This window comes from Mycteria americana, chromosome 2, assembly GCF_035582795.1.
Source record: "Mycteria americana isolate JAX WOST 10 ecotype Jacksonville Zoo and Gardens chromosome 2, USCA_MyAme_1.0, whole genome shotgun sequence".
NCBI classification, from domain to species: Eukaryota; Metazoa; Chordata; class Aves; order Ciconiiformes; family Ciconiidae; genus Mycteria; species Mycteria americana.
Genome location: NC_134366.1, coordinates 72,443,068 through 72,467,568, shown reverse-complemented (window position 1 = coordinate 72,467,568; position 24,501 = coordinate 72,443,068). Strand labels below are relative to the sequence as shown.

The following is a 24,501-nucleotide window of genomic DNA, read 5'->3' as shown; positions in this document are numbered from 1 at the left end:
TAAAGGGGGCCAGCATTTGCATTCAGGCATGCTTACCCTGAAACTGAAAACCTCTGATGGCATCAGTCTACACATACATGCTGTACATAACTACTAAGCTTTTTTATTTAATTGCTTCCTTGTGAAGGCATTACACCCATTTATCAGATAGGTGTAAACCATCCTTCTGATTCTGTACATGTGAATCGACTGAACAAACGCTCATCTATGCATGTTAATGTATGTACATACAAACACACACACAAGTGCCATGGTGATGTGGTGTCAGAAAGGAGGGGACAGTGTCTGCCCTCAGGTGACTTCCCATTAACTTACAGCCCAGTCAAGAGCAGAATTTGGCCCCGACCCCCTTGTCTTCAAATCCCAGACCCGTGTTCAGGACAGCATTTAGAATTTGTGCCCTCCTGTTGGAGCAGCCACGCTGTACGAATCACTTCATTAGCAGCATAATCACTTCCTCTTTTATTTCCCCACTAAGCAGTAATGAGTGCTGTAAGTACATTTTGATAATACGTCCTGCTGCAGGGCTTTGAACACAGGCTTTGCCTTCATGCCAATTCACATGCTTCAGCAGAACCAGCCAAAGAAAGCATACTCCTCCCATCTGCATTATCCTTTTGCGCATGAAAGCTGTGGTTTGAACTATATAGATCATATATAGTTCTTTATAGTTCTATATAGATCATATATAGTTCTTTGAACTATATAGATCTATATATATAGATCATATATAGATCATTTCTGCTATATAGATCATAGCGGAAGCTGGTGTGTTACTAAGTACTTTTAAATCTCAACCAACCAGCTTGCCTCTCCATTTTAGACACACAAGCAGGGCAAGGAAATTTAATTGCAGGACCTTTACTGGGGGCAGAATTGTTCTACACTTGCAAACACCACCCCACTCCCCGTTTAGAAGTACGATCTTCGTCAAGTGGCTCAACATGGCAGGGCCAACGCCAGCCACCGCGAGGTTTACGTGCGTTACGGCACACTTCTGGCGGTCGGAGCAGGGCCCGGGGCTGCCCAGCCCTTGCGGGGACACCTCCGCGGCTGCAGAGCCGCACACGCCGCGGTGACAGCGGCTGACGGGGGCACGTTGGGTGCCGCAGGCTGCGGCCGCCCCTCCGTTACCGGCTCCGCCGGCAGCCAGCGCCCGCCGACGGCGAACCCCAGGAGCAAGCTCCAGCTCGGCTGGCAGCTGCGGCCGCAACCCGCGCCGGGAGGCGCAGCGCGGCGGCGGCGCCGCCCGGCCCGGCCCCACCCCGGAGGCGCCGTCGGCCGCGCTCCTCCCAGGCCGCGCAGGGGTAACCCCGCAGCCGCCCGGGCTCCTCCTTCGCCGCGGCTGCGCGCTGGGAGCCGGGCCGGGCCGTGCGCGCCTATGCTGCGCGCCGGGCTGCTCCCCCGCGCCCTGGGCCGCCCCCGCGGGGCCGTGCGGGGCTGCTGCTGCGCGCCCCGCGGCTGGGCGGGCGCGGCGGGCGGCGGGTCCCGCCTGCGGGCCGCCCTGGGGCTGCCGCCGGGCCAGGGCCAGGGCCAGGGCCAGGGCCGGCCCGCGGGAGTGGCGGTACCGCCGTGCGCCCGGGGGCTGCGCTGCGCGGGTAGGCGGCGGGGCTGGGGCTGGGGCTGGGGCGGATCGGGCCGGGCTTGCGGCCGGCCGGCCCCTGCGGCCAGGCCCCGCCGGGCCCTGGTCCCGCGCGGCGGCGGTGGCCCGCTATGCGCCCGGGCAGGCCTCGCTGTGCGGGCCCGCGGGCGGGCGGGAGGGAGGAGGGGAGGGGAGGGGTGACAGCCCGGCCGGGCGCTGTGACACCAAACCGGCAGTAGCCGCACTCGGTGCGGTATCGGCCTCTTGCCCGGGCTCTGCTGTGCGGGTGTCAAGGTTGTAGGGGCCTTCTCGTGATGGATGCTTCCTAGTTTCTGTGCCAGTGCATTATGTAGATGGCTTATAGCAGGGCACCGCATAATTAAAGGCAAAGTGCAGTGTGCTGGAAGTAGAAATGTCTTGTCTTTCTTTAGGTAAATTTTATCAACATGCCACAACAGAGGCCTCCCAAGCCACCTTAGCTAGCGTGTCTCCTGTTTTTGCAGTGGTAAGTATGTGCAGGCATTTCCACCAACGAGGGAAGCTTGTGCAAGATGACGGCGCTCTTTCTTTTTTTTGTTTTTCTTAAAGCATCATAAGGGCAGATGGATTTGTCTCTTGGAGAACATCCCTAGTTCTAAATTGTTGGTTTAAGGTATTCTGACTTGAGGACCGGTTATTGTATACAGCGTTCATCAAGATGTTTTTCTAAGATCCAGCATCTGCTGGAAGTTCTCTTGCTTTAATTGTGAAGGCAGGTCAGCTCTTAGAAGTGCTGCAGTCAGGTTTCTTGTTAAGCTTATCAAGGCTTGCTGATGCCTTTATTCCTGTGTCTTGGTAGCTGCAGTTCTAATCAAACATAGGATTTGGGGAAAAACAAGCTCTCTATATATTCTTTTTAAAAATGAGTCTGAAAGCCATTTGCAAACTGCTTGATTGACAATTATTAGTGCATATGAGGGAAGGTAAGGCCTCCTTGTTGAGAACGAAAAGCAGTCATTCTGCAACAAGGTGCCTGCAGCTGGGTCTGTGTGGACATGTAACCCCTGTTGCAGCTCTACTGGAATGTATGCTTAGGTATGTTTAATTCATGGAAAGTTATTTTTAAAGCCAGTAATACGGAATTAAGCTACATGGTTTATGAGCAAAACAGCAAACTTTCTCATTAAACCAGACATTGCAGTTTTTGCAATAAAATAATTTTACTAGGAGATACAAGTGTTAAATGAATAATCTGAATGACAAGTGCTAAGACAAGAAGGATTTAGGTGCAGGTTACTAGCTGAATAGCATGTTAATGCAATACTTGACATGGGCACAAGGCCTAACTACCCAATTTGTAGTACTCTTCTTAAATTTTATTTGTAAATTTTTCAGATTGCTCCAGAGGAAATACCAAAATTTGTAATCCAAAATGTAAGATACCCTGCTGATCTCTTCTCCCTGGTATCCAGTGATAGGACGCATGGGAATGGTTCAAAGCTGCGCTGGGGAGGTTAGACTGGACACGAGGAAGCATTTCTTTACCGAGAGGGTGCTCAAACCCTGGAACAGGCTTGCTAGAGAGGCAGTCCGTGCCCCGTGCTGGTCAGTGTTGAAGAGGCATTTGGACAACACCCTTATTAACATGCCTTAACCTTTGGTCAGCCCTGAAGGGGTCAGGCAGTTGGACTAGATGATCATTGTAGGTCCCTTCCAACTGAAATAGTCTATTTTATTTTACTATTCTAAGTCTGATCCTCTGTAAATCAGCTCCTTCCCAAGATTTACGTAGGAACGTGGTCATGCAGATGACACTGGTTTTGTTTGGTGTGTATACAAACACAGTGAAATACACAGCAATTTGGTGCAATATTTTTCTTAACTGGGATGAACTGTGAAAAGAGGGCATAAAAAGTTGCTTTTTCTTCATAACATATTTTCCATTTGACTTCTAGGTGAATGCAAACAATTTTAGAAATTGATTTCTTGCTTTATACTAGTTCTGTGAAAAAAATAATTTTTTTTTCCATTCCTTTAGATGAAGCTTGACAAAGAGGGAAATACTACCTATTTTGGTGAGTTTTCATTGCAGTTTTGTTTGGTTGGTTTTTGTTTGTCTTTTTTCCTTGTCCAATACAGAAAAGCCCAATTGGGAATCTACATGGAGTAGAAAATTATATTTGGGATACTTCACTGTGTTTATTTGGGATGTTGCAACATTTCCTCTGTTTTGCTGCCTTCTGTTGGTCTTCATAGCATCTTTTTGTTACAATTTTTGTATATTTTTAAGTAATATTTTGAAAATAACGTATACCATCTCTCAAAGGAAGGTCACTTTTACTTTTGTCTTTCCCTTTTTGATCAGCATGCTACTTTCCCTGCCTTCTATTTCCTGTCCTGTAGGATTACGTGTGCTTTCTCCAACGAGTCACTTCGTTTCTGACGTGAAATTAATTGTCATGGCCAACTTTTTCACCTATATCTAGAATTTTTCTCTTTCCACTCAAGATACAATCTTCTAAACTTCGTAAAAAAATAAATTACATTGAGGAATCAATGGGAGGAAAACTGTTTTAAAGATAGCACAGCTTTTTTTTCTTTTGTGGGACTTAGTAACACACTAAAATGTAATTTCAGAACATATATGCTTGTCCCTTAAATGTCTTAATCTAAGAATCTTTTTATGATAGAAAAGAAGAAAACAGACTTGTACCAGGAATTGGGTCTTCAAGCTCGAGATCTAAGATTTCAACACCTAATGAGCATTGCAACTAGGAACAACAGGATCATCATGAGAATGGAGGTAATGGTTTCCCTATAGCTGAGTGTAAACTTGAACCACGTCTTATCCTTGCACTTGCATTTTCTTGCATGGTTCTTTTAATACTAGCTTTCTATGACGTGCAATCCAGCAGTAAATGTGTCTTTGGAGCTCTACCTAGCAATCAGAGGTACGGGTTTACCAACAGTGCATATTGATGACCATTTTACTAGTTGAGCACAGGAGAGACATTACTAACATTATCACAGAAGTAAAGGCTTATGAGGAGCCTCTTCTCAATCATACCACCAGTAGCACAGTGCTGCGTCTGAACCATGGGGAATCCACTAGTTTGCAGTTAGCATGAGATTCTGTTATTTTCCTGCCTGAAAAGACATTTGAAGAGTGGCTTTATCAAAGCCTAAATTATCAAATGCATGAGTTACGAGAAATCTTCAGAGAATTTTTTTTCAGACTCCTGCATGTACTGTCTTTTTCAGTTCTTGAAGGCTGTCATAACACCAGAGTTTCTTCTGATACTAGATTATCGTAATTTAAATCTGGAACACTGGCTCTTCAATGAACTAGCGTCTCAGCTGGCTGGGGAAGGTCAACTAGTTACATATTCCCTGCCCTTTGAATTCCGAGCCATAGAAGCAATCCTGCAGTACCGGGTGAGCTATCTCATTTTTCAATTGTTTTGGAAGTTGTTGCTTCATAGAAAGGACACTATGATTTTATTCTTGTGTTAATATTTATACATACACATTTGTATATGTATTCCACGCTTACTGTAGGAGCTCTTTTTTGGTTTTGGCTTTTGTTGCTTTAGTTTTTATGGTTTTGTGTGTATGCGTGTTTCCGTTCCCTTCCCAAGAAAGTGCTAATTGGATGCGATGGCTTCACCATCATTTGGACAATTAAAAAACAAGTCAGAGTACCTTTCTAAAGACATGCTGTAGCTGAAATGGAAGTCACACAAAAGCGCTGAGGTTTTTGACCTCTTGGGCAGGAGTCATATAATGATTTCTAGCTATCCTTAAAAATCTATGCTTGCTAATGCTAATGTGACATTTCTAGACAAACAGTGTTTTGGCTTTATTAGCCTTATTGGTGTGGTTGTCACTGGGTTTCAGTTCAGTGCAAATCACTTTTATAAAATACTGTATTTTGCACTGGCTTTATCTTTTAAGTGGTATCCCTACAGCAAGTATTTCCCGGGCATTGGAAAGCAGATTGTGTTAACTGCCTATTACTGTGAATTCTGTGTTCAGAGACAGGAGTCAGTTGCCCAAGTCATTCTAAAGGGATTGCTTTAATTCTTATGAAGGATCATGTTGTTATCTAGATCAGCAAACTGCAGGGGAGACTTAACACTTTGCAGCCTCAGATCCTTCAGACACTGGAAGCTCTAGTGGACCCCAAGCTTTTGTCTGTGGATAGGAGTAAACTACACATTCTCCTGCAAAATGGCAAGAGGTAAATAAGAGTAAGCTGTGAAGAGACTAGAAGATGACCATAGAAAATTATGTGCAATGAAATGTTAGAAAAATGGTATCTAATATTAATTTCCTAGATTACTGTAATGCTGGGTTGTGCATCTTATTTGTAAATACAAAAATCAGTATATGAAATACCTAGTGATACGGGGAAAAACAGAAAAAGGGAAATCTATTCCAAGTTGCCAGAAATACGGTCGAGCTTCTTAAATAGCATCTGACAGAACAAAATAATACCTAGATAACAAAATAACATCATGAAAATGTCCCCATAATGTAAAACAAGATGAGCCTTTGGATCTATGCTTTAAGGTTACTAGTACTAATAAAGTGGTAGCTTCACTTATTAGCGTCTCTGATATGACAGTGCAACTATGCACTCGCTACATGCTCACAGAGTGCTTGTTTTTTCTGACTTACAAATAAATCAAAAAAACCACATCTGAATCCCTTTTAGTGTGTGTCTGTAGCTTGCTGGTCCCCAGACAGATCACTGCCACTGCTAAGTCTGTGGCCTGTAGAGAATTTTTGAAAGAGCTCTTAGAACCCTGCAAGTAGTCTTCCCTGGCCACTCTGTCTGGCGAGAGTGCTGGCTGGCAGACTCATTTAGAGATTACCTTTGTGCACTGGTGCCAGTGAGGATTACTTGACCTTTTGCCTGTTCTTTCTTCAGCTTGTCAGAACTGGAAACGGATCTTAAAGTTTTCAAAGAAACAATTCTGGAGATCTTAGATGAAGAAGAATTAATAGAAGAGCTTTGTCTATCTAAATGGACTGATCCACAAGTATTGTATGTATATTTTGAAACCACATACTTTTTTAACAGTGTATTTTGTTTAAGGAGAACTTGAACACTAAACTGGGTGTTCCCTGCCAAAAAGGAGAAAGAAAAAGACTTTCCAATTCTTTAAAGCCCTAATGCTTGCTGCCTCAGAAATCATTGTATTTGCCAGAGGGGCTCCATTAGCACTAGTCGTATTATGCAGTTTCAAATAGTTCTGGGCATAACAGGCCAGGCCATCTAATATGTAATGGGATGGGAGCAGGATGGCAGGAGGAGGAAAAGCAAATGTTGTTTTTCGATACAAATTAACATTTACTGAGAGAATTTTCTTCAGTTTCACCAAAAAAACCAGGCAGGTTTTAAAGCTTGTCTTGAATCAGTCAGATACCACACTTCCTTTTGTTAGAAGTGTTCTGAACACCTTGCTTCTAGCTTTTTGCTCACCAGCAGAACCTGAAGGAAAGAGGCCCTGGAGCAATCTTGTTGTGCACCTGAAGAGCCGCATTTCAGGAAAAATGTACATGCAGAAATAGTCCTATCGCACTCTCAAATTCTGGTGAAAGACACAGCAGCAGCAGCACTGGTCACTTTAACAAAAACTAAAAAGCAAAAAGATAATGTATATTAGATCCCAATATATTTTGGGCTGAATTGTATTTAAGTCTTTGGCATACAGACATGTTTTATGTTTAAGCAAATAACAGAAACTACCTTTCAGGGTCCTTTGTGAAGTTGCTGAATAATACTTTTGCCTAACCGCATTGCATGTGGATATTAATACTGTTCACATAGTAGCATGGGTTTGAAATCAGGAGATAGTTTCTTGCCCTGCAGAGCTTAGTCTAAATGTGCAGCAGAAACTCAGTATTCCAGAAGTGGGACTCAGTTTGCATTTCTAATGCATCTGCTGGAGCAGTATGGGGAGGGCTCTGAATTCCAGGCTGCTCCTGAGCCAGAAGCTGGTCTTTGTCCTGGTTTTGCTCACAGCCTTCCTTTGGACTTAATACAAACTGCTGGCATGGTGCCTCATGGTAGACAATGTGTAGGGAACATCTAGGAAAGATACCAAGGTGACCTTACACTGATGTCAGGAGAAACCTGAAGTCATCCCTTCTTTCAGACACCATTGCACAAGGGTAGGAGAGGTGGTGGGAAGTTGTGTAAGGAGTGCTGGAGCCATGCTACAGTATGCAGCGAGGCAGTCCATGCACAAGGCACACCGGGAAACACTAGCCACGACAGCATGTTTGCAGGCAGGCTGGCAGTGTGTGGACAGCTGTTTTGGCTCCAGGATTGATGCAGGTGATACGTAGTCTTTGATGAACTCCAGAAGCCTGAGAAGATGTGGAGGAAGCCAGTTAGGCATATAGGTGCCATCAGAGATCATTTGCAGCAGGAATGGTGAGCTGAGCCCAGAAAGACAGGACAAGGCAGACATCCTATCTGTGTGAAGGGATGGCAGACTGTTGAAGACTCATGAGACAGATGGAGGCTAGTTAATGAAAGCAAATCAGGTGGCAGTTATTTTCAAGTCCGTATGCCTGTTGTTTCCCTTTGTATATCCACAGAGGAGCTGATGTAAAGATACCCATCAAATAACACCTTGAGCTGAATCCATAATACAGCAGATAGTGCTCTAAGGCTTTCAAGTCTGCAACTCCTTTCATCTGCATGCAATGAAAACCTCAAGGTCCAAAGGGCTGTAAAATCAGCCTAGCTAACTCAAAAATTTCTGCCCCATAAGAGAGAAACTAGAGGCTCTGTTAAAGGTCCTCAGGGAGCTCACGTGGGTTGATTCTTAAGACATACCATTTATTTTCTTGCAAAACCATTTCAGAGAGGTTCCTTTAACAGTCAGCAATGCCAGGAGGAGATTCTTCAAAAAGTTTAGTCTCTAGAGAAATGAGGTCATACCACAAAAGAAAACATGATGAAGAATCTTCCTGGCTTTGCTGCTAGTTGCCAAGCTCTTGTGGATTTCAGGTGCCTCAGCTTTCATCTACACAGTGAACAATCCAGTACACCGCCAGAAACATACATACCTGTTTCAGAGAAGGCTGCTGCACCAGCAGCCGGACCATGAAGTAAGATGAAAGACACTCAGACTTCACTTAGGAGAGCAGCATCTTCCATTTGATGCGCACTTTTCGGTTGCTTCATGCTCCCAAAACGTTTTGCAGTAATTACTGTGTATAGCTGAAACACTTTACAACTAAACTATTTTAATATACACCCAAAACATCTCCCTCACCATGTAATTGTTTGTGTGTTGACTTTTGGTTATGTTTTATTCTTGGAGTTTTTGACTGTATTGTTACCAGCTTTCACCACCTGAGGGCACCAAGAAATTAAGCATCTCCTTTCAAAATTGTCAGCACTTTGCAATAACTTAATATAAAAATTTATAGTAATACAACTTTATAAATAATCTAAAATGTATATAACTTTATAACTTTTTAATATCTGAAAAAGTAAGATTTGTGGTGTCGTGCATGCCTTGAGCACATCAAATGCTAACTGCTCTACTCAAAATAATTGACTGCCTATGCTGATCAGCTGATAGATATAAAAATATGCCTTTTATTTTAAGCTGTTGGTATTGATGGAAGTTCCTCACTGAAAAGATTGGATTTTGAGATCTTGTGTCTAACAGCATTCTTGTTGGCTGTTCCCCACAACTCTTATGTGCCTTGTCTTAACACATCAATAATACATTTGTATACAACATGTAGCTAACCATAAAAATATAAATTGTTGCTCACAGTGAGGAGAGTACATCTGGGATTGACCATGCAGAGGAAATGGAGCTGCTGCTGGAGAACTATTACAGACAAGCAGAAGATCTTGCAAATGAAGCTCGTGAACTCAGAGTACTGATTGATGACTCAGAAAGCATAATCTTTATCAACCTGGACAGGTTAGCTACCCTATCTGTTGGACTGCCAAAAGCTGAGCAGAATTTAATGCTGCCTAGTCTTTCTCAAATCTGCCTACAAGGAAAGTTGGGGAATTCCATCTTCATGAGGGTTTGAATGGACTTGCATTCACAGCACAAGAAGCTGCATTGCACTTTTCTTATCAGTGAACTGAATAAAGCAAAGCAACAAGACACCCTAATTAGTATGTGTTAAAAAAAAAAAACAAAACCACAACCCCAAAACAAAACAAACAAAAAAAACCCCCAAAAAACTGTCTAGGTAGACATCAGTTTTGCCTAGCAGGAGAAACCAAGCTTCTCCTAGATCCTTCTGGGGAGCTATTCACTAAAGGAAACATCTGCAAATTTAGGGGCAAAATAAAATTCTACTCAGGAAAGTTTACTCTTAATTCAGCAAAACTGAATTATTTAAGAGTCTGGCTAGGCTACTCAGGTGTTCAGTACAAGTTGCATTATCACTCTATGGAGTGATACAAGAATGAATAACTTCGGAGTGAGTATTTTCTCTTTCTCTGTATGCTACAGTTTTCAGTACTAGTCAGCTTTCTTACTGAAAAATAATTGTAGACTGCATTTGCAAGCACATGCCACTCTGTCTTTGAGGTCAGTGTTTAATATTCTTTCTCCTCTTTACTGGGGAGTTAATCTGTAGAAGCAATTGGTGGATGCTGCATCAGGAAACCACAAAAATTCTTTTGGGAAATACTTGAATATGGAATTCACCAAAACAGGCTCAAGTTTATAGTCTGCAGCATTTACCAACTCTACTTCTTTGTAAGTATATTTATTTGCAAGGTAACAGTAAATTTTTGTTTCTTGTGAATATGGACATACACATTGCAGCCAGTTAGTGGTGAGAGAACACAAATTTCCGTGGAAATTTACTGTTACTCTGTGTATATACACCTCTAAGAAGTGAGCGATGCTGAAAGGTCTGATGATGAAGCAGAACCTGCTGCCTTGGAGGTATCCTGATGCAGCAATTCCAGAATGATAGCCTCTTTATACTGTTGTTTCATGAGCTTTGTCACTGGGTTGCCTAATTCCAGCATGACTTCCTCTCTTTCAATATTTGGTTTTAGTGCATGCTGTATGGAATTTGAGAATTTAGGCAGCAAATCAACTTTTGGGTTCCCCTTACAGATGTTTCTCCCTTCTTTAGCCACCGTAATGTGATGATGAGACTGAACTTGCAGCTGACTATGGGGACTTTCTCTCTGTCTCTCTTTGGACTCATAGGAGTTGCATTTGGTATGAACTTGGAGTCGTCTCTTGAAGAGGTAAGGAACAAGTGCTGCTTTTATCAGTGACAGAAAACATGGGCCCTACTCTTACAGTGCATTTTATATTTAGTAGAACTTCATTCTTTCCATAGCTAAAGCTCCGGATTTATATTAGTATGTGAACATAATTTAGTCCAGTGATTCATGTGTTCATGCAGTCACTTTTTTTGTAAGCAAATTACTGTATGGCTAACTGCACAGTATTGTAGCCTTTCTTCTATGTAACGTCCATGGAAAAGAAATGGGAAGACAAATTTATGGTTGTATAAGGTCTGACTATAAAGTAGTATTAACGTTTCTTTAATGATCATCTATTCTTCTGAAAAGACTAGCTTTGTCTTCCAGATACAAGGGTATCTGGCAAGCAGCCAGGGCATTTCCAGAGGAAATAATCTGTGTCAATTACATGTTTATATCTAGACTGGGGGGGGCTGGGGGGAAGTACGGGGTGAGGGGGGTGGGGGGGGGAAGGGTGTGTGTGTACAAATTTACAATTGCACATGCTATCTTTAAAACAACAACAAAAACCACCAAAACAAACAAAAGACTTCTTCCTTTCCAAATCCATTAAATAGGAAGCGCTGAATTTCCAGACTTCCCGATGAAGGGAAGGAAAACTGCATGGGACAGTAACAGAATACACTAGGGTGATTCCTAAATAAAATGCTTTGCTATGAAACAGCCCTTCTCCCAAGGTAGGGCTTGGCTATTGATGATAGAGAGTTTACCACTTCCTCCCATAAAGGAGGAGAACGCTGGTGGGGAGTGAGAGATTATCTTTGGATAATCCCTTTTCTGAAGAGAGAGTTGCATGACTAACGGGAACATTCTGTCAGTAGGACCCCAGAATATTTTGGCTGGTGACGGGGATTATGTTTCTGGGAAGCGGTCTGATATGGCGACGCTTGCTTTCCTTCCTTGGGCGGCACCTAGAACCTCCACTACCTCCTCACGTACGTATGGCTGGCTAGGGTTTCTGCTTCAGACTCTGCATGTACAGTCCATTTCTAAATCAGGAAATAAGCTGTTGTAGAGGGGTGGGCCACTGAGCATGCGGGAATTCAGCTCAGTGTCTAATCCTCGACAAAGGAGAAGGTTCTCCCTAGCTGGATTTGAATGAGGTGGGAAGCCCCAGCGCTGGCAAAGATACACTTGAGCAGTAAGATACTGCTCATTGTTGCCAGAAGTGAAGGAAGCTGCAGGCTGTTCCTTGAGACATGCTGTATTTACTTTCACCGGGCAGCCCAAGGGAAGCTGAGGCTAATGGTAGAAGCAGCCCTCATTTGCCTTCTCAGCTGCTGCAGCAGTCTGTTCATAGTGAGGGACATAACGGATGCTGCCCTCCTCCTCCCACCCGCATACTAACTCTGGATCTGTAGTCCCCGTCTTTTAAAAGTGAAGGTGAAGATAAAAGGACGATGAGGGCAGGTACTAGCTGTAACATCTCTCTGGAGAATGGTGCCATGGTTGTGATGTCCTGACTCCCAGTCTGAAGCTTGTAATAGCTCCTCAGGTGCACACCAGCTATCTTTGCCATTGATGCTGATGGCATCGTAGAGCCCTATTGTACCAAGCTGTATGAAGATTTCCAAGGAGACCATCTTCACGTTAGCAAGATGTTGTGTGGGTCACTTTCCCTGTTGACTACCCTTTCCTGCCAAAGCTTGTGGGACTCTATTGTCTACCTCTGTTCTGCACTCTAATATTTATAACAGGGAAGTATGAGTGGATTCAAAAGTTAAGTTTCTACAAGTGGCAAAAGAAAGGGAGACCCAGATAAACTCCCCTTCTTCCGTCCCCTCCCTTGCCACCAAGAGGCAGATGGAAGTAGTTTGTGGTGGATTGTTGAGTATATGGCTACAATTAACTGGATTATCCTCAAGTGTTGCTCAAAACCAACTCCAGCACATGCTGACTCTGGCTTGGAGAAGTGTACTGAAAGGGATTAGGGAGGGAGAAGCCAGAAACAGTGTTCTGAAAATAAGAGGAGAAGAATCAGGGTTCAGGCCTCTGTGAAGCTCCGTTTCCTTCTGCTGCATATAGAGCAGCTTCTCATGTAATCACAGGCTATTCTGTATCTTGCCTAGGTTCCTGCAGTTTTGAAAAAATCCCAACCAGCAGCTGGAAGAGTGGAGATGAAGAACAACCTTAAAGCAGAAACATTTGGGCTGAGCAGAAGCACATTAACAAACCAATAGGAACAGCAGGAATGAAGAGACTTCTATTGTTACAGGGTGGACTTTGGACACTGTCCTTGCATTTGTTCTTCCTGACTGAAAACTGCAAGAATTTCTAAACTTGCTAATTTATTATATATTTTGTGCCAAAAACCTATGGTGAGATTTTAGTGCTCGCACACAAAAGGAGAGAAACACAAGGGAAAACAGCAACATGCTTTCCACTTTAGTCTCACCACCACCCCACATATGTTCCATTAGCTTTCTGTATCACATACATGTACTTATTTTTTGGGCATTCTCATTTCAAGTGTTTCTGCCAAATAGTTCTTCACGTAATGGCCTTTCTTAAAGAGAAAAGTATTTTCAGCTTAAAGGATGACAGCAGTCAGCATTCATCACTGATCCTGGTTCTGAGCTGCAGATTTAGGAATCTGACTTCAAATGTCAAAGAAAAATCCACCCCAAAAGTGGCCTTTTTAATGGATTTTTTTTTAAGGCCCTATTTAATTGCAGAGATCAGATTTTTCAAAGTAAAAAGCATACCTGGATCTCCTGTGAAGCATAACCTCTAAATTGGCAGTAACCAGAAATAATAGTTTCTTTTATTTTAAGTGAGCAATAACAGGCTTTGAAATGTAGCTACTTATCTTGGGTGTTCCTTAACAATTAATTTAGGCCTAAAACGTATGCAGTTTTGGTAACAGGAAAAGCAGGCCTATTGATAATGCACACTTGTGCTTGCCATCTGCCACTACTTCAACACGCATTGATACAGCTGCAGTTTAACAATTCCTCATGTTGTCGTAAGGACTGATTCAAATGCTGGTAAAAATCAACAGGCTAGTTGTTGGTTTCTCTTAAGCTGGCCTCTGCTGTCTCTTTTCTCTCCAAAAAGACAAGATAAAGCATGGACTAGCCTGCACCACAGTAAGTAGCCAGGTTAGTAAAGGCTGTGGAAGCCTGGTGTCCTGTGAAGGAGGGAGTAAAATTCTTATGTCCACTATTTGTGTTTTTTCTTAGGACTTCTCTGAACTGTGAGGGTGTAGTTCTCCACTGATTTCTCTGTCTGTGGAGGGAGCATGAAATCCTTCCAAATCAGGTCACAAACTGTCTATTTCTTGTTTGGGGTTTTTTAACCTCTCTGTAACATACAGTGAGTAGCACCTTACGTGCCACCAGATAAATTGCTGTACTGGCAGGGGTTGAAAAGACAATAACTGTAGCTGTGAACATTTTTACTGAGGACTAACGAGTCAAAAATGGAAGTAAAAAGGTACATAAAATAAAATTATGCAGGTCTGTGATCCTAGTTCAGATAAAATTGGTTGTATGTAATTATTTTCAAACAGTTGTTCTTGCTCTGTATGTGACTTCAACTACGGATATAAAAGGCAAGAGAAGGTGAGAAAATTAATGGGGTTTGTAATGTTTTTGAGTTTTTTAGCTGAATTTTTTGCAGCCTTTTTGCATAGCAGGTAGAGATGTAAAAAACCTCTAAACTGAGCAATCCAGTGGAAAAAAAATGGCTCACATACCCTGGCTGATAAACCCCAGAAAAGCCCAGTGCATGAAGGGATATTGATGCTGATGTTTTCAACCAAGTTGTAGTTGCATTAGACCAGGACTGAAATGTGTTGGTGCAGCTGTTTGGGAAGCTTTCACATAAGCTTTCCAAGCTCTGTCTTTTGTGCAGAGAGGCTTCTGTGAACTGTATTGACTCCTTTTCCTTGTACGTAACTGCCTGAAAGCACAATAAAAGCACTGAGAGAAAGACACATCTTTTACAAGACTGCCTTTCTCTCTACAGACATACACAAATGTTTAATGGTTTTCTTACAATTACAGTAATCAAAATGCATTCATGTGCAATAAAATTACTCTGAGATCATACATAGAAAAAACCAAAGCCAGTGGAGGCTGTATGTTCAGAATGGAATTGCTACAGTTTCATCAATTTTCATTTAAAAAGGAAAACTTTTTATTCTGCCCTTATAAATACACTGCTCATTTTGCCTTACACCACAGTTCACAGATTTGTAAGGTAAGTACTGTGTATCCAGTTCCATCCAGTTACTTCTTTCATAAAGTTCAGATTTTAAGCTTTTTTTTTTTTAAGCATTCTGCTATTTGGGCAAATAGAGTCCCTAAAATAGATGTCAGAACACATTATACATCAAGCTAATATTCACCTTGCCTGTTTTTGGGTTTTGTTGTTTGTTTTTTTTTCAAAACAACCTCCCTGAGAGAGACAATTCCTAAGAAGGTAAGGTGAGGTGTGTAGTCTTGGAGTATGACTTTTAGAATTCTGTCCTATTCCACTGAATTGTGTTATTTAAAATAAAAATAATGCTTTATGTTTGTGAAGGAGGCAAGAGAGAAAATACATATACATTGTGTCTACAGACTAGCGTTGGTAATAATAGCATCACATCTTGCTGCTCAAGTTGTTTAATAGGTAACTGATGCACACTCTGTTAAACCTGCATCGTACAAAATTAGTGTTAATTAGTTGAAGACAGTACTGTTAACAATAAAAGCTGTTAACAATTCTAAGTTACCATGGTCATGGAATTTTACATGGAAACACAAAGAAAGGGTGTCAGAGTAGTCTCGGCCACAAGTGTGAAAGCAAAAGCATTTCCTAAAACTTAATCAGTTTTGCTTGCGCTTTTCTCCCTGGGAGATCCCAGCTATTCTGCAGCCTGAATGCAGGCCTCAAGACTTGCTAGAGACAGAGGCAGTCCTTTTGACTGGCACCTGCCTTTCTGTCTGGCTTTAGAGGTGACCCTCCTCCATGCTTATTGTTTTGACAGCAACTTTTGATATCTTAGAATCCCTGTCTGTATTACAGTATACAAGGAATTGTAAATTATGTGCTATTCTTTCCTGGTTTTGTCACGAAAATACTCAAATCTGACCAGTAAAGAAGAAGGTACCACTGAACGTTCCTTACACAGCCAAATATTACTACCAAAATCTAGCCTTCCACTCATTTCAGCTTCTGAAAGGGTTTCAGACCAGCTTTGCTTGTTCTAGGTTAAGTGATGCTACTGCTCACAACAGAATTAATTTGTGCTTTTATGTGACTGACATAGTTTTGGTTGGTTGGTTTGTAAGTCAAACCACCATGAATGCTCATATTCCCCTTCACTTAAAAACAGTGACATCCCTCCCTGAACACTATCTAGGACCCTGTCCAGCTCTCTGGGACATCCATCTATCAAAAGTTTGCTGTCATGCGGTCTGTTGGTTTGTACAGGTTAAGGAAAGTATCACAGATACTACGGAGATTCTTCACTAGAAGACCAGCTGTGCCCTGGTCTTAAAGGCTACATGAACTTTTAGAGCAAGTAGACAAAAAGCCTTCCACCAAGTCGAGCTTTTGCTGAACTCCTCTCTGCTGCTACTACAACTTCTTTCTGCAGAGAGACGGAACAAAGGTTAGCAAAATGCAACTGCAGGTGCCCATTGCCTGGATTCCCTAATGGAAACCAGGTTCTGTCTGTGCCATTAGTTTCATACAGAAACGCGATGAGGAGAAACAAGAGAGCAACCCACCTCATCAGAACAGCAGTTAAAACAATTTGGCAAACAGACTTTATTTCATTTGGGGAACTGGAAGAAGCTGGAACCAGTCAAATAAATCTCTTGCCAGTGTAAACTATTTCTCAGGGGTAAGATCAATACAGGTGAAGCTAAAGCGTGGACTGGATTGGTGCCATAGCAAAGGAACACAACTGCTTGGAGAACAGCCTCATTGGCACTCATGCAGGAACCATCAGCGATGCCTTTGTTTCGGGTGTTGGATTATGCACCCTAACCTAGTTTAGAAGCTTTTACATTTCCAGGTGTTTCTCCATTGCATTTTAACAGCAAGAAGTCAAACACCACTGGTTAAAGACCTCCTCCTGCATGCCTCCTCAGCCTAGTACTGAGGCTTTCTCAGTACTCACACAGGTTTATGTCAGAGTAAGCAGAACACTGGACTCCCCTAGGCTGAACAAGCACTAAGTAACCTTCAAGCTGAAAAAAAGGTTCCTCAGTGCATCATACAAACATAGGGATGGACTTTTGGTAAAAATAACGGGCATCTGTGGGAAACAAACAAACAGGTACACAAACATATCCAGAATCATTCTGGTAAGAACTGGGCCTCTCTGTGCTTGGAAATACTTGACATATGAACAGCATTCACTGCAAGTGATAGCTAGGACAGCGAGCCTGTAAATATTAAATGGGAGGGGGTGGTTTGGTGCTGGGTTTACCCCATAGCTGAGCATCCACTTTGCATAGAGGTTGGCATGAACAGTAAAGCCAGCTGGCACCTACACTTGATTTACCATGCAACCCTTCAGCAAACTCCTAAGTAGTTTAGACTTCAGTCCTTTTTAAAGTGATCTCTTTCAGTTCAGGTATCAGGTGCCAAAATTTTGACAACTCCATAGTTCATCCACCTATAAAATGGTTTTAATTATCAGTTCAGAGAGTGACTTAAATGAAAACTTAATTAACTATGTAAAGCACTTAAGACTTCTGCATATGAGTAAGCTACATATGTGAGGTGTTGGCTATTATATGCAACTGAGGTAGAAAGATGTTACGAAGCAACCGACAACAGTAATTTTTCTCACCTTTCTTTCAGATTTCACAGTGATAATGGAACTCCCAAATCTTGATAGTTTCTGTAAAATAACATTGCTTGTTATAATGCTGATGATAGTTTTTTTAAAGTGAGACTTTTTAATTTCTCTCAGTACTTTTGTTTTCTGGTTACTTACCTCAGGAGAAATCAGAACATACTGTGCCTGAAGAAGAAGAAAAAGAGAAAGTAAAAAGTCAGTGGAGAGAACCACACTAAGAGAGCAGAAGCCCAGTGCAATAACCCTGGCTCCTAAACAGCAAAGTAATGCAAGAACAAACAGGAGGAGACAAACCCCACAGATTCAGAAACATAAGTAACCTTCTGTTTTCTGAAACCAAGTCAGAATGCATCAGATATCTGCACTGGGTGTAATTCATTAGCTGTCATTATGACCTTATGTCCTGATTTCACTTTTATGTTTTCTTACCCAGTCCTCAGGACAGGGAGATACCCATGATTTGCAGTGGCCTGTCACGTTCCCTGAGGATGCCTGCTTTCCATTGTAAATGTAAACACGGCCAGCTGCCCCACCAAACAGTATTGTGGAGATATCGTTAGTTCGCAGTGGGGATGTCACAATCATTTCATCTGCAAATATTACAAGGATGACACAACACATCAGAAGGGAAATAATGCTAAACCAAAACACAAGAGAGTTGGCATTTACATACTTCTAGATGCCACAATTCCTATTAATGATGACAGATAAAATGTTTCAATTTCTGACTAAGTTGCTTGGGATTTTAGAGATGCCTCCCCACAAGGCACGATGGAATACTTGTACCAATTGAAGAAGCAGACTGTATTTAGCACTTGTATGAATACGTAGGTGACCAGTCTTCCCATTGGCAAAAGTAAAACATTTCACCTCTGATCTAGATTCAATCAAGCTTTACCTAGTCCATCATTATCCAGGTCACTTAAGTATACATCTCCTCCAAAGCGAGAAAACATCCTGTCCCCACTGAATGTGCTGAGCAAAGAAGGCTTGGTGCTGTCTGTCAGATCGTATACCAGAGCCAGTCCAGCCTGGTGCAGCACTGAGGATATAAATGAAATCCTAGACAGGCTATCTGGAAAAAAAAGAAGTAACAGAAGTTGAGCATCAGACATAGGAACTTAGGTTTAGTACTTGACAGCAGATAATACTAGCATTACATAACATGGACAAAATTAATATAATTTATGAATAAGATCAAACGTTATATGGCATTAACACCAATTAGCATAAAAACAATCTCTTAGCAATAGTAGCAGGGGAAAAATGCATTCAAGTTAAAGATAGAGTTCTACATTTGACTTTCCTAATTCCTTACTACCCACAGCCAGAGTAAGGACAAAATACTGTGTTGTTTTAATTCCAAGAAATATGCAGTCTACGAGCAAATCACTGCTACATAAGTAATGCAAGGTAATAATGCTGCTAAACTAATTTTAAGGAAGGAAAAAACCCATTGAAGCTGAGGCATAGTACAGAGGACTCTACAGGTAAGGCACTTGAAGGTGATTACAGTGATTATTTCTAGGATTTTTTTTCTTAAATTGCGTGGCAATTAAAAGGTCCCTTTTCTAACTTTTAATTTTGTATCTATCCTCTGGCCATATAGAAACAAAATTCCCAAAGCAGAAATGGTTTCCAATTTTCAGAAGCACATACCTGCAGTAGGTGCACCCACCACCAAAACTGCCCTTGTGATCCCAGCCACAGACATCACACCACTGGCCAGAGACAAACCCATTCTGCCCATCGCCTGTTAGATTTTTAAAAGACCTATGTCATTTCTACAGAATGTAATTTTATTTCACATTATTCATAAGGTCCCATACTATAGAAGGAGCCCTACCTTGTCTCCAGTTACTGCAAACCAGCGCTTTGTGCTTGGTGGGTTATACCCATACACCTTCCCAACACTCTGCCTGACATCCGATGAGAAGGGATTGCAGCTTGAATTACAATGGAAAATACATTTGTATGTAACAACATATTTTTGTACATTCAGCTAGGATTGCTCCTCTTAAAATATTTTCCCCTTTTCATTGGGAATAACAGTGGCTGCCAAATTCTAGAAATCTATTTTAGTAATTCCCATGCTTGTTCTAACTAATTACAAGACATTTAGGGCACAGACTTGGTCTGTCTATCTGCTTGTTTGTCACCCAATACATTTTGGTGTTCAATTTGCTTTTAAAAATGCTATCTCAAAGTAAGTACTATCTATAGGATTATTTTAGGCATGCTTACCTGTTAGCATTTTTGTGCCCCCTCTCCCCCTCCCAAAGAAAACCCAACAAATTCTTAAGTGTCTCTAAATAACAAAGACCCTCTCTATAAAGGGTCTAAAGACACACACCCCGTTTCATGAGATAGGATGAAGGCATAAAAATATGAATTTAATAAAAATATTCTAAGCAGGACAAAGAGGAAACTTCCTGAAAAGCTGGAAGTCTATTACAAATCTTAACCATTGTAGAAGTAGGGCAGAATGGAGGAGAGAGCAAGCTGTCATATACAACACACCCAGCACAACTCTTCCACGTAGGGCTACCAATCAGCAGCAATGTTACATTCTCCAGCTGGCAGCTGTCAAGTGAAAATCCAAACCAAGCATAGTTTTCTTCCCCCTTCACCATCCAGTTGGCACCCTCTACTGACAGAAGTCCTGACAGACCAGAAAAAAAAAAAAAAAATTAAAACTTGGTGTATCCTGGCATAGAAAAATCTGTTAGCAATCCTCCACTGATTCATCCTATGACAACAAGTTTCTTTAAGCAAAGTTACACCATCCCTGATATGGCACCAGTTATTGCTAACTTCACTTGCTCAGTCTGCAACTGTACTGGCTGGTGAAAGCCTTTATTCAACACAGCCTGCTTCTAAATCCTTGCAATAGCCTACACAAAGTACATGAAATCTATCAGTCAAGCCTGCCCTTAACTAGTGACTCCTTCTTAGGGATAGGACAACATTGAAACTTTATCAGAACCTGTAATTCTTCAAGGGTTGTGGGTGGGGGAGCTTCAAATAATTCTGGCTTTAATTCAAATAATTCATTCTGTGTTTTGGTTTTGCAAAAATGTCAGTCAGCAGTGTTTTGAAACCCATTTTCCTTGTGGTGTCTAATTTTACATGAAGTAGAATAAGCTACAAAAATTAAGTGTTATTGGAAATCTCAATTACATGATTCTGACAAAGCTCTGAATACCTGCGTATCCTGCCCAACCCCTATTAACTTTATTTAGCTCCATATGTGGCCTTTCCTCCTGCATTCACAACAATCCTCATCACCTGTACTCATTAGCTGTATTCACTTGTAGCATTCCTCTTTAGCCACATGAAGGAGCATACAGAATGATAAAAATTCATCTTTTGAGGTACGTTTGCAAATTTACAAGGAAGAGTGAGTCTGCCCTGGTATCACCAATACACAGTTGAATCTATTGCTTTAGCAATGGATATTGCGCTTGTTGAAAGCATTTAGCAATGCTTTCAACACTGTCTCCCTTCTTGGGGAGACAAGAACAACTCTGTTCTTGTATCCAAGCTTGGACACGGCAGTCTGGATGGGTGGACAACCAGATGGGAAAAACCTGGTTGAGATGATCACTCTCACAGGGCAGTGGTTAGTGGGTTATACTCTGAATGCCTGTGACAAGTGGAGTGCCTTCAGGGGTCTATCTTTAGACTCATCCTGTTAAACACTTTTATAAATGATCTGCAGAAGGTAACAACATGCCCTTTCATGAAGCTGACAGGAGACTGGGGGGCGGGGGGCTATCACTTGAGGGCAGTGCTACCATTCAGAGGGACCCAGACAGGCTGGAGGAACAGGCTGACAGGAACCTCATAAAGTTCAGCGAGGACAAATGCAAAGCCCTGCCCCTGGGAAAGGAGATGCCCTTGCAGCAATACAGGCTGGGGACAGACTGGCTGGGGAGCAGCCGTGTGGAAAAGCTCCTGGAGATCCTGGTGGGCAGAGAGCTGAGCATGAGGCTCTGACAGCAGAGATGGCCAACAGCATCCCAGGCTATATAAACAGGAGCACAGCAAAGAGATCGAGAGAAGTGATTATTCCCCCTTTACTCCTCCCCAGGCCACACCTATAATACATTGTTCAGTTTGGGACCCCACAAAACAGGAAACGTTGATAAACTGGAGCAAATTTAGTACAGGGCAATTTAGACAAATTTAGTACAAGATAGTTGGGGGCTGGAGTACTTGTGCTGTGAGCAGAGACTGAGGGACCGGGAGTTATTCAGTCTGGAGAAGAGAAGGTTTTGAGTGGATCTAACAGCAGCCTGCCAGTACCTATGAGGAAGTTAACAAGGAGATAAGAGCCAGGCTCTTCCCAGTGTACTGGGGAACTTAATGCCCTCTGTGCCTCTGAGTTCTCTATGCATGGAGGTGGGAGGACAATAGACAACGAGCATAAGCTGAAACAAGAGAAGTTCATACTGACTGTAACAAGACATTTCTTTCCCTATGAGGACAGCCAAGAAGTGGAACAGCTGCCCAGAGTGGCTGTGCAATCTCTATCATTGGAGGTTTTTAACACCTGACTGGATAAAGCCCTGAGCAATCCAGTCTGACTTCATAGCTGCCCCCTTACCGAGTAGGAGGCTGGACTAGACGCCTCCTGAGATCCCTTCGAACCTGAATTATCCCATGATTAGGAACAAATGAACAGTCACATAAAATACGGGAGGATTATTTTACTCAATAAATATTACCTTGGTCACTCCTGTTGAAATAAGAGTAAAATGCAACCACAAATCCTCTCTGCTGCCCACCACCAGGTGCATATGGAGAGCCCACAACCAGATCAGCATTTCCATCCCCATCAACATCAGCTGCCAGGAGGGACCAACCAAGATTACAGTAGGAATACTGCAATAAACAGTTAGTTAAGCCTGAAATGAAACTGAAACCAGCAATTCCGTAACAAAATAGAGCAATTTACTTCCAAAGAGCTAATTTTGTCTGCTTCTGATCAAGTTACCCTCCCACTCCCTGACTTCAATTTTGTTTCCTTTGGGTTTTTTTGGAGGGCTATGCATCCTTCTGTTCACCCTGCTGCCTCCCCTGCACTGGAGTACAAACCAACCCAGGCAAGCACCTGCTTGCACCATCCCCATCAGTCTAAATTCCCTTGCAATTAGAAGTTTGATTTTAATGTTCTTTTTTTTAAGCCCACAAGCCCCTTTCCCCTTTATCTCACCTCATGCTTGTGTAGCCCTGTCTTAGCCTGATCAATATACCTGACAAGTTATGGTAACGTTTGGTTGAGATGCCAAGCCTCTTCCCTCAGTGCCAAAATAGACATACACAGCACCCTAAACAGCAGGAAAAGCAAATAGAGCATGAGAGCATCTGCATGTCAGCACCAAGTATGAAATCCAAGAAAAATCACAGGGAGTGAAACAGTTCTGCAAGGGCTATTAATACAACTGCATTTTTCCTATCAGAGCTTTCTCATAATACTGTCTTTTCCACCCCAAACCTATGAATACCCATGCTCTAATGGGTACTGTTATAACCAGGCAACAACCTAGAGAAGTACAAAGTAGTACGTTTTCATCATACTGTGGATAAGGAGCAAGGACAGTATACTGTATATTACATTTGTTATACACACCTTCAGGTGGCTCAAATTTTGTTAATTATTATTTAATGCAATGGCACACACAGTGCCAGGCACAACAGATGCATGCAATTTTCCAAGCTAGTGGGTCTACATAAAAGCATTTAAATTCCTATGTAGGCAGCTAAGTTAGTATCTGAAATTCTGAAGAGTTTTAAGCTTAATGGATGTGGTTTAAACCAAAACATTTTGCCTCTCAGTTCACACAGGCCAAAAATACTCAGGGACCATTACATGGGCTTATCTGGTAGGCTGCAAATCATTAAGCCTCTGTAACTTGATTATTTTAGCAAGCATATCTGTGTTCATATCACATTTTGGATATCATCTGCCTGTGACAGCAGATGACAAAGGCTCACTGACCCATGAGGTCTGTTCCAGACTCTCTGTTCCTAAATAAAAAGGGTACACTTGTATTTCATGAATGGCTCCTTACATTTCCAGCACATCAGTGCTGCAAAGTTGCAATCTGATTTGGATTTCTAATGTGCAAAAAGGCCACTGAAAGAGAAATACAGATAGCTGTCATTGCTCTAGTCAAAGTACCCACAAAGGTTATAAACCTCTGTGTTTAAATTACAATGTCACCTTGAGCAACAACAGAAATTCTCTCTCGCATTTCACTGTTCAAAAAAATATGTATTAATAAAAATGTTCTGTTTGGAGGGAGAAAACCCCAACAAACCCATTTGTGTGGCTTACTTTGTAAGTAAGAAACTGAGATCCCACAGAAGGTGCTCCAATTGCCAGATCTGGCACTCCATCCTCATTGAAGTCCAGGACTGCCAAGGCAGAACCAAATCTTCCTGAAGGCTAAAAGAAGAGGGATTGCTCTCATGAAAATAACAGATGTTTTCAAGACAAAACCATCAAAACTTAATGTACATTTGCAATCGCAGCACAGGGAAGAACTGGAAACAGACATGACAAAAATCTACCCCAACAATTCTTAAGATTTTCTTAGCATCACTGTTCTCCCAAGTAATAACTGTCATAGTAATACACTAACTCAGACTCAGTTGTTCTGTTTGAGGATGTGGAGGTGTTAAAATATAAGATAACTGAACACAATATGGTGCTGCTTTCCTACTTCCTCTTCTGAGCCTAGTGCACCATTGATGTTAAGCTTATGATCTTTCCTGTTAACAGCATTATAGCCGTGAACTACTAAAACACTCTGTAAGAAGACAGCAGCTGTTACCCCAGTTTATAAC

The 24,501-nt window shown here is 42.1% G+C and overlaps 2 protein-coding genes across 3 annotated transcripts in view; one reads left to right on the top strand and one right to left on the bottom strand.

Moving 5' to 3' along the window:
* Positions 1–1,347: 1,347 nt before the first annotated feature.
* Positions 1,348–14,781, top strand: MRS2 (magnesium transporter MRS2). 2 transcript variants are annotated; one of them, XM_075493746.1, is made up of 11 exons: positions 1,353–1,598; positions 2,014–2,087; positions 3,600–3,636; positions 4,252–4,364; positions 4,823–4,996; positions 5,671–5,801; positions 6,495–6,611; positions 9,370–9,522; positions 10,706–10,823; positions 11,666–11,779; positions 12,914–14,781. In XM_075493746.1, exons 1-11 carry the CDS (start codon positions 1,382–1,384, stop codon positions 13,022–13,024), a joined length of 1,359 nt encoding a protein of 452 aa, XP_075349861.1. In that variant the 5' UTR covers positions 1,353–1,381; the 3' UTR covers positions 13,025–14,781. The 2 variants fall into 2 exon arrangements, with proteins under 2 accessions (XP_075349862.1, XP_075349861.1); XM_075493747.1 differs by lacking the exon at positions 12,914–14,781 and having other exon boundaries at positions 1,348–1,598; positions 11,663–11,779.
* A 444-nt stretch (positions 14,782–15,225) lies between these two features.
* GPLD1 (glycosylphosphatidylinositol specific phospholipase D1) overlaps positions 15,226–24,501 on the bottom strand; it is a 26,078-nt gene continuing 16,802 nt past the window's right edge. Inside the window, exons 15-25 of the mRNA XM_075493745.1 lie at positions 23,990–24,100; positions 22,905–22,979; positions 22,377–22,533; positions 20,167–20,308; positions 19,493–19,592; positions 19,306–19,399; positions 18,545–18,721; positions 18,076–18,236; positions 17,785–17,811; positions 17,638–17,688; positions 15,226–16,425 (exon numbers count right to left, since the gene is read on the bottom strand). Coding sequence (XP_075349860.1) covers positions 16,348–16,425; positions 17,638–17,688; positions 17,785–17,811; positions 18,076–18,236; positions 18,545–18,721; positions 19,306–19,399; positions 19,493–19,592; positions 20,167–20,308; positions 22,377–22,533; positions 22,905–22,979; positions 23,990–24,100 — 1,173 coding nt within the window. The 3' untranslated portion in view covers positions 15,226–16,347. The remainder of the gene's footprint in view (positions 16,426–17,637; positions 17,689–17,784; positions 17,812–18,075; positions 18,237–18,544; positions 18,722–19,305; positions 19,400–19,492; positions 19,593–20,166; positions 20,309–22,376; positions 22,534–22,904; positions 22,980–23,989; positions 24,101–24,501) is intronic.